Source organism: Bombina bombina, chromosome 7, assembly GCF_027579735.1.
Source record: "Bombina bombina isolate aBomBom1 chromosome 7, aBomBom1.pri, whole genome shotgun sequence".
Classification (NCBI taxonomy): domain Eukaryota; kingdom Metazoa; phylum Chordata; class Amphibia; order Anura; family Bombinatoridae; genus Bombina; species Bombina bombina.
In genome coordinates this window covers 207885483-207901107 of record NC_069505.1, presented here as the reverse complement: position 1 = coordinate 207901107, position 15625 = coordinate 207885483, and the positions used below count along the sequence as shown (strand labels likewise).

At 38.7% G+C, this 15625-nt stretch overlaps 1 protein-coding gene across 2 annotated transcripts in view; it reads right to left on the bottom strand.

The window, feature by feature from the left end:
• LYVE1 (lymphatic vessel endothelial hyaluronan receptor 1) overlaps positions 1-15625 on the bottom strand; it is a 39273-nt gene that overhangs the window by 14242 nt on the left and 9406 nt on the right. For both annotated transcript variants that reach the window (XM_053688934.1, XM_053688935.1), the window contains exon 4: positions 4624-4950. In XM_053688934.1, the coding sequence (XP_053544909.1) occupies positions 4624-4950 (327 nt within the window). The remainder of the gene's footprint in view (positions 1-4623; positions 4951-15625) is intronic.

Genomic DNA, 15625 nt, shown 5'->3' with positions numbered 1-15625 from the left:
CATTCATATTCTCTGAAAAATGGCCAAGAAATCATAAATGCTGCCAGGGCATGTAAACTTATGAGCACAACTGTATGTATGTATATATATATATATATATATATATATATATATATATATATATATATATATATATATACACACACAGGTAGCCCTCAGTTTACACCGGGGTTAGGTTCCAGAAGGAATGGTTGTAAATCGAAACCGTTGTAAATTGAAACACAGTTTATAATGTGTCAATGGGAAGTGAGGGAGATGGGTTCCAGGCCCCTCTCAAAATTGTCGTAAGTAACACCTAATACATTATTTTTAAAGCTTTGAAATGAAGACTTTAAATGCTAAACAGCATTATAAACCTAATAAAATAATCACACAACACAGAATATATAATTAAACTAAGTTAAATGAACAGAAACATTTGCTAAACAGCATTATAAACCTAATAAAATATTCACACAACACAGACTTCACTTGCATTTTTCTGCAAACAGTTCTTTCTATGCATTCCAATCTGGACTGATTTATAGACAGGAAGATGTTGTTCCTTTGAAATCTGCTCGATAGCTCAGATCTGGTTAAACTGATTCATTTCAACTTGCTTGGCTTTGCTGCAACACACGTGGACAGCTCCACCTGCTGGCTATTTTAATAAATGCACTGCTTCTCAATGCTTTTCAATAGCAGTCACATGACTGGAAAAAAAGGTTGTTATTCTGAAACGGTGTAAATTGAACTGTTGTAAACCGAGGGCCACCATATATATATATATATATATATATATATATATATATATATATATATATATATATATATATATATATGTATTAATTGTGAGCGAGGGTGGAAGTCTTGTTGAGTTTTTTTTGTAGGACTTGACCCCTGGGTATTTGATATCACAGCTGCATCACAAAACCATTGCTCCATGAGTGCAAACGCTGGTCTTGGTAAAGTCTGGTCATTAGTCTGGTTGGCAGGTGAGGTAATATGACAATGTCTCCTCAGATGCAAGCTGTCTGTCTAGATCACTTGTTTTTAAACCTGTACTCAGGCCCCCCCCAACAGGCCAGGTTTTCAGGCTTACCTTGGTACCATGGTAAAATAACCATGTTTACAAATCAGCTGATTATTTCATCTGTGATCCAGTTCAGATATCCTTAAAATTTGGCCTGCTAGGGAGGCCTGGGGACAGGTTTGAAAACCACTGATCTAGACTTAGAAATCATTTAAGACATTGCTGAGTGTATGTTGGCAATATGCTTCAGCAAAAAGCAAATACGAGTTCTGCTCATGATGCATGTAGTTAAAGGGACATGAAACCACATTTTTTTTTCTTTCTTTCCAATTTACTTCTATTTTTAATTTGCTTCATTCTCTTGGTATCCTTTGTTGAAAATCATACCTAGGTAGGCTTAGAAGCTGAGAGCTTGCTACTGATTGGTGGCAGCACATATATGACTCTTGTCATTGGATAACTGATGTTTTTAGCTAGCTCCCAGTAGTGCAGAGCTGCTCCTTCAACAAAGGATACCAAGAAAATGATGTAAATTTGATAACAGAAGTAAATTGAAAAGTTGCTAAAAATCACATGCTCTATCCGAATCAAAAAAGAAAAATTTAGGGTTTTATGACTCAGATTGAGCATACATGTGTAAACAATTTTCCAATTTACTTCTATTATCAATTTTACTTCATTCTTTTGAAATCCTTTCTTGAAAAAGCAGCAGAACTAGAAGAACTAGCTTAGCACATTGGTAAGCCAATCACAAAAGGCATATATGTTCATCCACCAATCAGCAGCTAGCTCCCAGCTTCTGAACCTATCTTGATATGCTTTTCAACAAAGGATACCAAGAGATCAAAGCAAATGAGATAAAAGAAGTACATTGGAAAGCTGTTTAAATTTCTGTGCTCTGTCTGAATCATGAAAGAAAAAATTTGGGTTTTGTGTACCTTTAACCCCTTAACGACCAAGGATGTGCAGGGTACGTCCTACAAAAACCGTCATTAATGCCCAAGGACGTACCCTGCACGTCCTCAGGGTTTTCAAGCGCTGGTAGTGATCGTGATCTCTTCCAGCCGCTTTCAGAGTATTGCAGTGATGCCTCGATATTGAGGCATCCTGCAATCCCCTTTTTTAAGCAAACCGATGCAGAGAGAGCCACTCTGTGGCCCTCTCTGCATCGGCCAGCGATGGTGCCGATCATTGGTGCTGTGGTAGGGTGACGAGGGAGGCGGGTGGGCGGCCCATCGCTGGTGAAGTTCTGGACCCTGTTCCTGCAGTGCACGCAAGTTGGCGGGAGTACGCACGTGCGCTACATTAAGTCCTATGTATGGGAAGGAGGGAGGGGGGAATAAATGTTAGGAAAGGGATCTGGGAGGGGGAGGGGGGAGGGTATTGAGGGGGGGCAGCTACACTACAGAAAAATAGTTTTTTTATTCATTTTTTTTTAGATTTTTTTTTTTTTTAGCAAACTGGGTACCCAAGATGGTGGCAACTAGGTAGAGGGAGGAGGGTTAGAGAACTGTTTGGGGGGTATCAGGGCGTTTGGGGGCTAAGGGGGGATCCAACACCGCATAGTATATATATATATATATATATATATATATAAAAAAATATATAAAAAAGCCTTTTATTTTAGTACTGGCAGACTTTCTGTCAGTACTTAAGATGGCAGTGACAATTGTGAGGTGGTGGAGGGAAGAGAGCTGTTTGAGAGGGGTCAGGGAGGGATCAGGGAGTGGGATGCTGATCTCTACACTAAAGCTGAAATTAACCCTACAAGTTACCTTATTAACCCCTTCACTGCTGGGCATAATACAAGTGTGGTGCACAGCGGCATTTAGCAGCCTTCTAATGGCCAAAAAAATAATAATGCCAAAGTCATATATGTCTGCTATTTCTGAGCAAAGGGGATCCCAGAGAAGCATTTATAACAATTTGTGCCATAATTGCACAAGCTCTTTGTAATTAATTTCAGTGAGAAACCTAAAGTTTGGGAAAAAGTTAACGATTTTTTTTTTTATTTCATCGCATTTGGCGGTGAAATGGTGGCATTAAAGGGACACTGAACCCAATTTTTTTCTTTTTTTATTCAGATAGAGCATGCAATTTTAAACAACTTTCTAATTTACTCCTATTAACAAATTTTCTTCATTCTCTTGGTATCTTTATTTAAAAAGCAAGAATGTATGTTTAAATGCTGGCCCATTTTTTGGTGAACAACCTGAGTTGTCCTTGCTGATTGGACAGCACCAATAAACAAGTGCTGTCCGTGGTACTGAACCAAAAATTGGCTGGCTCCTTAGCTTAGATGCCTTCTTTTTCAAATAAAAATAGCAAGAGAACGGAGAAAAATTGATAATAGGAGTAAATTAGAAAGTTGCTTAAAATTGCATGCTCTATCTGAATCACAAAAGAAAAAAATTTGGGCTCAGTGTCCCTTTAAATATACCAAAATGGGCCTAGATCAATACTTTGGGTTGTCTACTAAAAAATATCTATACTTGTCAAGGGATATTAAGGGATTCCTGACAGATATCAGTGTTACAATGTAACTATTGCTAATTTTGAAAAAAAAAATTGGTTTGGAAATAGCAAAGTGAAACTTGTATTTATTGCCCTATAACTTGCAAAAAAAGCAAAGAACATGTAAACATTGGGTATTTCTAAAGTCAGGACAACATTTACAAACTATTTAGCATGGGAGTTTTTTTGGTGGTTGTAGTTGTGTAATTTTTTCATCATATTTTTTTTTTTTTTATAGTAAATTATAAGATATGATGAAAATAATGGTATCTTTAGAAAGTCCATTTAATGGCAAGAAAAACGGTATATAATATGTGTGGGTACAGTAAATGAGTAAGAGGAAAATGGCCTGGTCACTAAGGGGTTAAGCTATAAATCCACGTATTGAGTGAAATTGTTGCGCTCTATTAACTTGCTTGAGCGCTATCAGAACATATATTTTAGTGTGAGCCATCACAGAAATTGATCATCATAGGGAAAGAAGTCACATGGGCTATCTAACATAAATATTGTAGCATGCATTATTTTACCACACTCAATATATATATTAACCATGCACTTGTAATACCAGTAAAAAAACACAAGCAATATGCACCCTAACAATGTTAAAGGGACACTAAACCCAATTTGTTTTCTTTAATGATTCAGATAGAGCAGCAATTTTAAGCAACTATCTAATTTATTCCTATTTTCCATTTTTCTTTTTTCTCTTGCTATCAGCCGGACCATTTTTGGTTCAGCACCTGGGCTTGCTGATTGGTGGCTAAATGTATCCACCAATTAGCAAGTGCTATGCAGGGTTCTGAACCAAAAATGGTCCGGCTACTAAGCTTAGATTTGTGCTTTTTCAAAAAAAGATACCAAGACAATGAAGAAAAATTGATAATAGGAGTAAATTAGAAAGTTGCTTAAAATCGCATGCTCTATCTGAATCATGAAATAAAAAAATATTGTGTTTAGTGTCCCTTTAATGCTCCATATTACCTGCATATTAGCAATCTGTCCGTATATAGTTTGTTAAACCTGGTATTGATGCATCAGTAGATTCTCTGTTGCACAGCTATTACGCGTTTCAACTATTACAATATTTGATTTACCTCCAAATGTAACTGGATTATTCTTTAGTTTTGCTTGGTTTCCTGTTATTTCTGGGGGTTCATTTGTAAATACAACTGTGGTCATTTCCGTGCTCAAAGTAGTTATTGTTATCAGTCGGGAGAGAAACGTTGCAGATTCCTTATTTTTAGACGTTGTCTGTGAAGCCCGCAGCGCTGCAGATGAGGTTTGTGATTCTGTTTGTTGTGTCTTGTTGTAGGATTGTATTGATACAGAGGATAAGGATGGCGCAGAGGAAAATGTTTGCTCCTCTTTAATGGGAGGAACAGTCGTCTTTATCTCAGGTACGCATGAGTTAATCCAAGTGTCTATGAGGAAATAAACAAGGGGATCAAAGAATAAGTAATAAAAAAATATCATTGTTTTACAGTGCTCTTGCTATTTTTACACATTGTCATGTAAAATCCTTTATTAAAGGAACATTAAACACTAAATAAATGCTAGATAGAATGATGCATTCAAAGAAAAGATTAGTCCATGACTAACATGTAGATGTATTATATAAAGATTCATTAGTTGTTTAAAAAGTGACAAATAAGTGTAAAGTTTTAGTGTTTATAAAACACTGGGAGCTGCCATGTTGTAACTTGTGTTACCTTCTCTGCTGTGGCCAATTAGAGACAGTTATACATAGGTCATTAGAGTGTGCAGCCAATGGTTGTGCTGGATTTAACAGTGTTCTGCACTTCCATTTCTAACAGGAACTGAAAAGCTCACAATTTCAGAATGGAATTACAGGCAAAGAGGACAAAATAAATAAATAAAGTATATTGCAGAGTTGTTTTATTATATACAATTTATCATTTTATTTTACCATCTCAAAGTGTTTAATGTCCCTTTAAAACTTCTAGTCTGTGGTTTCATGCATATGGAATGATTTATCTGGCAGTGCCAACTCACCTTTTCACTCTTCTGAAGTTAAAGGACATAGGAAATCCAAAAATGTTCTTTTGTGATTCAGACACAACATAGAATGTTAAAAAAACCCGTTTCCAATTCACTTCTGTTATCAAATTTGCTTTGTTCCTATGGTATTCTTTGTTCAAGAGATACGTAGGTAGGTGTCTGCAGCACCGAAGGGCAGGAAATAGTGCTGCCCTCTAGTGCTCTTGCAAATGGATAACAAAACTGCTGCCATATAGTGCTCCAGACATCTGGTAGCGCTTGCTACAGTTAGCCACCAATCAGCAAGTGCTACCCAGGTTCTGAACCAAAAATGGACTGGCTCCTAAGCTTACATTCCTGCCTTTTCAAATAAAGATACCAAGAGAATGAAGAAAACATAATAGGAGTAAATTGGAAAGTTGCTTAACCCTTTAAGGACACAGCTTTCAGTTTGCTCAATTGTTTTATGACGGAAAAAATCTGTCATATGTCCTTAAGAGGTTAATAGTGCTGCTCTCTCAATCATGAAAGAAAAAGATTGGGTTTCATATCCCTTTAAGACAATGTGATGTATTATACCTATAAACTGCATTACATTGTATTTCTTAGTTGCAGCAAAATGATGGTATTTTAAAATGTGTTACTTTTTTATATTTCCTTATTTGGAACTCAGTTAGGGTTGCAACCTCAGACATGTTTTCCTGGGCCCTTATGAGTTACACATGCTGCGGGTGTGCAGGGTGTAACATGTATTGTGTTTCTGGACAGCACTATTCATATTCCTCCCTGCACACCCTGCAGCATGTGTAACTTATAAGTGTTCTGTATTTTAAGGGACAGGTGGCAACCCTAAACTCAGTACATACAGCAGCATTGGTTGGAAATTGTAATTATGATTTTAATAGATACATGAAAAACAAAATATTCACTTCTTAGTTGTTAAATATACTGTCCACAATTACACTCCTAGCGGTGGTTCCGTGTGACTGTCAATGATGTATTGTGTGCAATATAGAAATATGTCTATATTGTTGCTTGTGTTTACATTCAATACTCGGAATCTTTGGTATTGCTTGATTCACGGCATGTGATAAGGGAGAGGTCAGACAGGAAAGAGGAAACTTCTCCCTCAGGCAAACCTCACAAAGAGGACGTGGGCATGATATATAAATTCTGTTCTGTAGATCAGATCGCTGAAATGGGTGTAGTTAATGTCATCGAGACATGTATGCAGTGTGGATCATTATTGTGTCTAACCACACACTATGTAATCGTGTGTATGTATGACAGGCAGTAGCTGAGTAGGTGATCTGTCATGTATGTGGCTGCAGTGGGGTCATTAGGTGTCTCATTAATGACATTAGTCAGATACAGTCACTCATTTACATGTGTGTGATTTAGTGCTACTAATTGGAAGCCATTGGTGACAATTTACTCAGTTTTACAATTCAATTAACTTTGTTTCACTGCATCATGGTTTGCACAATTGACTGATGCAGGCCCATTTATCAAAGGGCTTGCGGACCTGATCCGACACTGCGGATCAGGTCCGCAAGACCTCGCTAAATGCGGAGAGCAATACGCTCTCCGCATTTAACATTGCACCAGCAGCTCACAAGAGCTGCTGGTGCAACGCCGCCCCCTGCTGACTCGCGGCCAATCGGCCGCCAGCAGGGAGGTGTCAATCAACCCGATCGTATTCGATCGGGTTGATTTCCGGTGATTCCTGTCCGCCTGCTCAGAGCAGGCGGACAGGGTTATGGAGCAGCGGTCTTTGTGACCGCTGCTTCATAAGTTGTGTTTCTGGCGAGTCTGAAGACTCGCCAGAAACACGGCCCTTCAAGCTCTGTACGGAGCTTGATAAATGGGCCTGATGGTGTCTGATACAGCACCTATGTGTGCAAGATGATAATGCTCCCTTGTATGTTACTGGTTTCATGCTTCAACACATAAAGGGACATGAAACCCATTTTTTATTTTCTTATGATTTAGATAAGAGCATGTCATTTAAATTACTTTCCAATGTATCACAGTTATTTAATCTGTTTATTACAGTTATCTAATCTGTTTATTACAGTTATTTAATCTGGTTCTCTTTGAATATTTGTTGAAAAGTAAACCTATGTAGGCTCAGAAACTGCTGATTGGTGGCTGTACTCATATGCATCTTTTCTTTGGCTTTAAGATAACTCCCAGTAGTCTTTGCTGCTCCTTCATCAAAGGATAATAAGTGATTGAAGTCAATTTGATAATATAAGTAAAATGGATATTTCTTTCAAATTGTATGTTCTATCTGAATCATTAAAGAGACACTGTACCCAAAAAAATTCTTTCGTGATTCAGATAGAGCATGACATTTTAAGCAACTTTCTAATTTACTCCTATTATCAAATTTTCTTCATTCTCTTGGTATCTTTATTTGAAATGCAAGAAAGTAAGTTTAGATGCCGGCCCATTTTTGGTGAACAACCTGGGTTGTTCTTGCTGATTGGTGGATAAACTCATCCTCCAATAAAAAATTGCTGTCCAGAGTTCTGAATAAAAAAAAAGCTTAGATGTCTTCTTTTTAAAATAAAGATAGCAAGAGAACGAAAAAAAATTGATAATAGGAATAAATTAGAAAGTGGTTTAAAATTGCATGCTCTATCTGAATCATGAAAGAAAAAAATTGGGTTCAGTGTCCCTTTAAAGCAAATGTTTGTGCTTCATGTCCCTGTGTCATTTGTCTCTTTTTGGCTCTGGATATATTTGTATAATCTAGGATATATACAGTGCCAAATGCTGCAGACCGCAGTCTTTTTTGAGTGCCAAATTGCACATGCCTAATAAAAACAATAAAGTTTTTTGATGTGGCGAGTTTATCTAAAACGTCTTGTTAGTATTCTGAGGGTCTCTAAAGAATTCTATATTTCTAGAATTTTAGCTAGAGAGCTGTCTATCTTGCTGAGTGAGATTCTAGCTGTGAGGAAGATACCTACATTATTTTTCTCCATGTCTGCAAGTTTAGGCTGTGAGTGAAATCTGCATCATCAGTGTTGCGGTCACTTGTGCACATACCGATGATACCACATGCTCACTTCCTTGAAAGTTCTGGGAGGATCATCCTTACTGGATGCTTACAAGATGTAGATAGACCCACTCTAGACGAAGCTGGCATGTAGGATTATTCTTAATTTATTAACCCATATGTTTTCTTTCTATGTTTTCTTTCATGATTTAGAAAGAGCATGCAATTTTAAATAACTTTCCAATTTACATCTAATATCTGGTTTTCTTCATTCTTTTGATATCCTTTGTTGAAAATCGTATCTAAATATGCTCAGTAGCTACTGAGCATATTTAGATATGATTTTCAACAAAGGATATCAAAAGAATGAAGAAAATCAGATATCCTTTGTTGAACATCATATCTAAATATGTTCAGTAGCTAGTGAGCATATTTAGATATGATTTTCAACAAAGGATATCAAAAGAATGAAGAAAATCAGATATCCTTTGTTGAAAATCATATCTAAATATGCTCAGTAGATACTGATTGGTGGCTGCATATAGATACCTCATGCGATTGGCTCGCCCATGTACATTGCTATTTCTTCAACAAAGGATATCTAAAGAATGAAGGCGTATCCGATTCCTAGCCACTGCCTCACCAGCCTCTGAAGTCACCGCACATCACTGCTCAGCACTAAAGTATTTTTCATTTTTTTTGTATAACTCAATCACAAAAATTGCCACTTCAGGAGACAGGTGTTTTTTTTTAATATTGAAAATTCTTATGTTAAAGCTTTAGGGTTTTGCCGCCTGCTAATGTCAGTTTTAAGCAGATTTAACTGAACCTTTTATATGCAAAAAAATATTCTTTAAGGGATAATAAACCCATTTTTTTCTTTCATTGATTATTCAGATAGAACATGCACTTGTAAACAACTTTCTAATTTACTCCTATTATCAATTTTTCTTTGTTGTTTTGGTATCTTTATATGAAAAAGCAGGAATAAAAGCTTGGGAGACGGCCCATTTTTGGTAGTGCTTGCTGATTGGTGGCTACATTTAGCCATCTAATCAGCCAGTGCAACCCAGGTGCTGAACCTAAAATGGGCCGTCTCCAAAGCTTTCATTCCTGCTTTTTCAAATAAAGATACCAAGAGAACGAAGAAAAATGAATAATAGGAGTAAATTAGAAAATTGTTTAAAATTACATGCTCTATTCGAATCATGAAAGAAAACATTTGAGTTTAGTACCCCTATAACATCTTAAATTGCTTCTCTTTTATTCATTATATTCATTATGTGCATGCATATCTCATGCCATAGTTCTGTGTGCTCACCAGCACTCACTGACAGTGACCACTGGCAAGCCTGGGTGCAAGTCCAACAGGCAAACATCATAAATAAACACACAACACAAACATAGTTGCCAACAGTCCCTGATTTCCAGGGACAGTCCCTGGATTTTGTTGTATGTCCCTGGATTTTTTTTGTCCCTGGAAATGTCCCTGAAAATCTCTTTTGCACAACATTTGTTGTTTGTATATATATATATATATATATATATATATATATATATATATATATATATATATATATATGCTTACCAGAAGTCCCACTTTTACTGGGATTGTCCCGGTTTGGAGGCGCTGTCCCAGTGTCCCACCCAGTTGTTCATTCTGTCCCAGTAGGGTTGCCACCTCCAGGTTTCAAATCATGTGTTCGGGTTTCAGCCCACCTGAAACCCAGACACATTATTCAAAATGACTGGACTGTGACTCTCCAGCATAGTTGGATGCTGGTACTTTGTTACATACAGCCCTGCTTAACTTAACATTTGTGTCCTTCAAAGTTTACATTTAGTAATACAGGCTGAGTGAGCAGCATAGGTTTTTTTTAATTTTGTAGTACTACTTGGTTTATTTTTCTAAGAATTTAACACCTTCTCCCCCCCCCCCCGGCCCCTGGTGACATTGTCGGTAATGCACCTTTAGGGGAATCATATGGGTATGACTCGGAAGTACAGACAGGCAGGATGTTTGGCCTGGATCTTGCTTTACTTCATGCAGGATAGCATTTTGGCTATAATCTTCCTGCATTATGGTATAGCGTAGCCTCTTAAACAGCTTTAGCAGGTACGTGTTTCTTTTTTACTTTCATGCAATGTTGTATTTATGCCTTATCAGTATTTGGCTCTGTTCCTTAATTAGACACATAAAACACATATTACACTGCAGATATTAAATTGTGAAATTGATAATTATGCTTGATGTTTAGCATTATGTAGAATCTGAGATTTAGATTAATGATTTATTTGCCATGACAACGTAATGGTGCCTTTTTTACTAGGGGGTGATGTTATGGTCTATTTAAACTGTGTGATTCACTTGTTTGACTGAGGAAGGGTAGAGTATCCACGAAACATTACACACATAAAAGCTACTACTTTAAAAGGACCGGTAATTGCCACTCCCCCTTGACCACGCTCCTGACCACACCCCCACTGGCACCGCACCAGGTGGTCCCAGTTTCACCTCTAAAAATTATGGTAAGGGGGGCGGAGTTTGCCAGCAGCCAAGATGGACGTGCTTCCCTAGAGCTCGACACTTCAGTCCGGGGAGTATCGCCATCACCCTCTGAATTTACTCCAAAGAGGACAACAAAAGTGATAGCCGCCACCATGAAGATACGGTGCACCGAACGATACCACCCTTACGCCCCATACTCCTAAACTTCGCTCCTGACGCGGAGCGCAAAAGTCCGGTAGCAGCCGCCATTTTTTTTCAACGACGGAGCTATGTAACTGCACCAGCGTAACTGAACTCTAGCCCAGTCAAGCCAACACAGTGCAGCATCGGACCAAGTATTACAGCTCTCTTACCTCCGGAGCGTGAGTATGTGTCAGGTGGCGGCTTCTCTCACAGCCTAAACAGATTGCCCTAACAAACATCAGAGGGATTAACCGCATGTCACACAGCAGACCGCAAAGTTTATAAAAACGGCCCTCATACCTCTGGCCTTGACTCGGCCCTTAAGCACTATAAAACCACTAAGCCACAAAGGGTCACATAAGGAAAATGGCTAAGATGTAATCCCTTTATTAAGCCTACATAACAAAGCTGTAAATCCGCTATAGAGGGGTTTAGTGGCCTGAAAAACAGAAACTCTCCACATGGCAGCTACAACTTATGCTCATATTATTGGGATATAGCCCAGCTCACTAACTCCTCCAACAACTGGACATTCTTTATTTTTCATTATCCCATTCCCAGAACGGTCACCATCACTTTATTAGATCCTGAATTGGCTCCAGAACAGAGTAAACTTTGAGGAAATCTTTCTGTTTTTTTTTCAACATGGTGGTTTACATTTAGCTCCAACCCGCCATCTAGCGGTCATAAGTGAGACAACATTCAGAAAATTCACCCATATCAGCACCTCTTCAAATCTCATACAAGCCTACCATTTAGGGGTCTACAGGTGTTTATTCACATAATGGAAATCAGATTTCTCAGCAACTTCTCATTTCTGATACAAGACTGACACCTAGTGGATATGGCTATTATCACACTGATCTGTTTTTAATACATCATTTAAATCCAAGTAAATTAAGTAATTAGAAGTAATCTGCAATATAACACTTCTACATCTTCCAAAATTTTGACCTCATACAGGATAATCCATTCAAGATTTTCAAAATGACGTCCAAAAGATTGAACAAGTCAGAGAAAATGGGAGGAGGAAAAAACACTCCAGTGACCTCTTACTTCAAACAAACACAGAATGATAATACAGCTGAACTATCTTCTGAGTCTAGGGCATCAGAGGAAGGGGCTACATCTGAGCCTAACACTATAGAGGACCACACACCATTAACAAGAGCTGACCTTCATCTATTAGTCTCTAAACAAGATATCACGAACAGCTTCGACAAATTGTGGGCCAAGATGGACGCCATGCACACTTCTATGAATGAGAGCCTTAATGATATCAAGAAAGATATGTCAGACCTGGGTGGAAGGGTTGACTCTTTAGAGGAAAACAACGACAACATTATAGAAGATGTTGAGATGGTAGTCCAGCAGACATCCCAACAACAACAGATCGTTACTGAACTATTGGATAAGTTGGAAGATATGGAGAATCGGAGCAGGCGATGCAACATCCGTCTTAAGGGCATTCCAGAGTCTGTAACACCCACAGACCTTCCTGCATACCTACACCAACTGTTCTGTGCGATCACAAGAATGGACACTTCTACAGAAATTGAAATTGAAAGAGCCCACAGAGCACTCAAGCCCAAGCCCAAAGCTGACCTCCCACCCAGAGATGTCATTGTGGCCTTTTTAAGATTCCCAGAAAAAGACAAGATCCTTAGAGAAGCAGCAAAACAACCTACCTTTAAATTCAGAGGTAATGTGGTATACTTTTTCCAGGATCTTAGCAACAGAACATTACAAAGAAGAGGAGCCCTGAGACCCCTAACTACCCTATTACGGAAAAACCAGATCCCATACAGATGGGGTTATCCCTTCGCACTCCACATTTCAAAAGACAACAAACTACTGACAGTCAAAGATGCAGAGGGGATTCCAGATATCTGCGAAGCCTTGGACCTAGAACCACCCCCAAACCAAGGTTCAACTTCATCCACGGACATACCAAAGCCACAGAGGATACCCATGAGGTCACAGAGATCTCAGTGGGCAAGAATTCCTCCAAAGAAACCAAAAACCACATGATGACCTTATCAAAATCTACTTGCACTAATGAACTGGCAGTCTTACCAGAGACTCTCATATTAGACAGTCATATTGGTTAACTTTCCTGGCTTCTTATTTATAATTAGCAGCTGTTCCACAGAAGTTAGATCATGATACCAGAAACCAGTTATGTTTGTTGTTCAGATGTTGTCTAGTATAGCTGACAGAGTCTAACCCTAGTTTAGGCTTCTCAGGGTTAAAGGAAAAGTTACGGGGAGGCTAGTACTCATGTTTACACTGTTAGTACTATGTTTTTTAGTTGACCTCTCTTAACAAGCTTACTTTAGATAACCAGAGGGCAGATAGGTGACGCTCCCTCGGACTCTAGGTCCCCCTAGTAATAGTTTATTTTTCTTAATGTTTCGTTTAGATTCAATTTTTTTGTTATTTATTCCAGGTTTTAATTCATGGGTCAAGAATGTAATGTTGAATATGACTAACCTGTTGTATTTTTTCTTTTTCTTTTTCCTCTTTCTCTCTCAGTACCTTTCCCTCTTCTTCTTTCCTCTCCACCCCTCTTCCCCACTCCCAAAAAGGCCACAGATACTCCGCAAACGCAGAAACAGGGCTGTTGCTCATCTAGGAATCCCGGATTCTTCAACTCCAGATAAGTCTCACACATGGGGTCAGGTAATCAAAAATGCACTAATACAAACTGATTCTAAGATATCACCCAGATATATAGATGGCTAGTACTAACATTACGCTAATCTCACATAATGTGAGAGGCCTCAACTCAGATACCAAAAGAAGGAAGGCTATGTCCCAATATAAACTTCTAGGGGCTAATGTCATTTTCTTACAAGAAACCCACTTCATGACTTCCCAAATACCGAAATACTGGGAGAGACAATTCCCCTTACACTATCACTCGACGGTTAACCAGAAAAAAAGAGGGGTGTCTATACTACTCCACTCTTCCCTAAACTTCCAATACACTGACTCCATCATAGACAAAGAGGGTAGATTCCTTATCATTAAGGGCACCATTAATGAAACAGAAATAATCTTTTGCAATGTATATGCCCCTAACGAACACCAAGAGCAGTTCTTCACTAATTTGTCTTATCTTCTGACGAGCTGGAACGCTACCAGAATTCTGTTGGCGGGTGACTTTAACGTGTCCTTATACACACAATCCCAAGCCTCAAACACCTCCCTCACGACTACCCAACATAGAATGAATAAAAAGGTGCTATCAATCCTCAATACGATGGCAGGACATAACTTACTAGACACATGGAAGGCAATGTATGGCGTCACAACTGACCACACATTTTACTCCACAGCCCATCACAAATATTTCCGCTTAGACTATATATTCTCCAGCCAGATCCTGACAGCAAACATTATATCTTCCTCCATCCAGCCATGTGTATGGTCCGACCATTCAATAGTCTCACTAAGACTCTCAGGGATCCTCCCACAAAACACTACCAAAAGCTGGTCTTTTGACCTATTATCTTTAAAATACCCGAATCACAAAGAAACGGTCCTCAGGCACATGGAGGAATACTGGAACCTAAACATAAATACAGTAGATAACCCTTTACAGGTGTGGGCAGCCCATAAAGCAGTTATGAGGGGACTATTGATCCAAATGAAGTCACTTGCTAGACGTAAAACGAAAACTCTCTTTGACTCACTTCAGCGTGACATAGCCAACCTTGAAAAACGTCATAAAATCTCTGGCTCACCCACCCTCTATAAAACATTATCCGACAAACGACAAGCAATTGACAAGATACTGTCTGACCAATCATCCAGGGCGGGGTTGAGGCTCCAATCTAAATATTTTCTATACGCAAATAAGCCCGACAAATTCATGGCTTACAAGCTCAGAAATAGAACTAGAGACATGTCAATCCCATCCCTATACAGCACTCAGGGGGTCCTAACGTCAAACCCCAAAGATATAGTGGCCTCTTTTGCAGCCTACTATAGCTCCCTGTATGATGGTAGGAAGGTACCCAAGTCAGAACTCACACAGAACTCTTTAGACACATTCTTAGAGGAGGCATCCCTACCCAAAATGAGCAAGCAAGACTTGGACTCCTTGAATGCTACCATAACAGAAAGAGAGGTGTTAGGGGTACTTAGAGATTTAAAACCAGGCAAGGCGGCAGGCCCTGACGGGTTCCCAGGGGAATATTATAAACAGTTCAAACCTACCCTCACCAAACATATTGTACAATTTTGTAACTCTATCTTAAAAGGCCAAAAGATCCCAACTGATATGTTAAATGCTAAAATGATTGTACTCCCGAAGCCAGGCAAAGATAAGACGGTGTGTCAAAATTACAGGCCATATTTCCCTCATAAATCAAGACCTTAAAATTTTCACCAA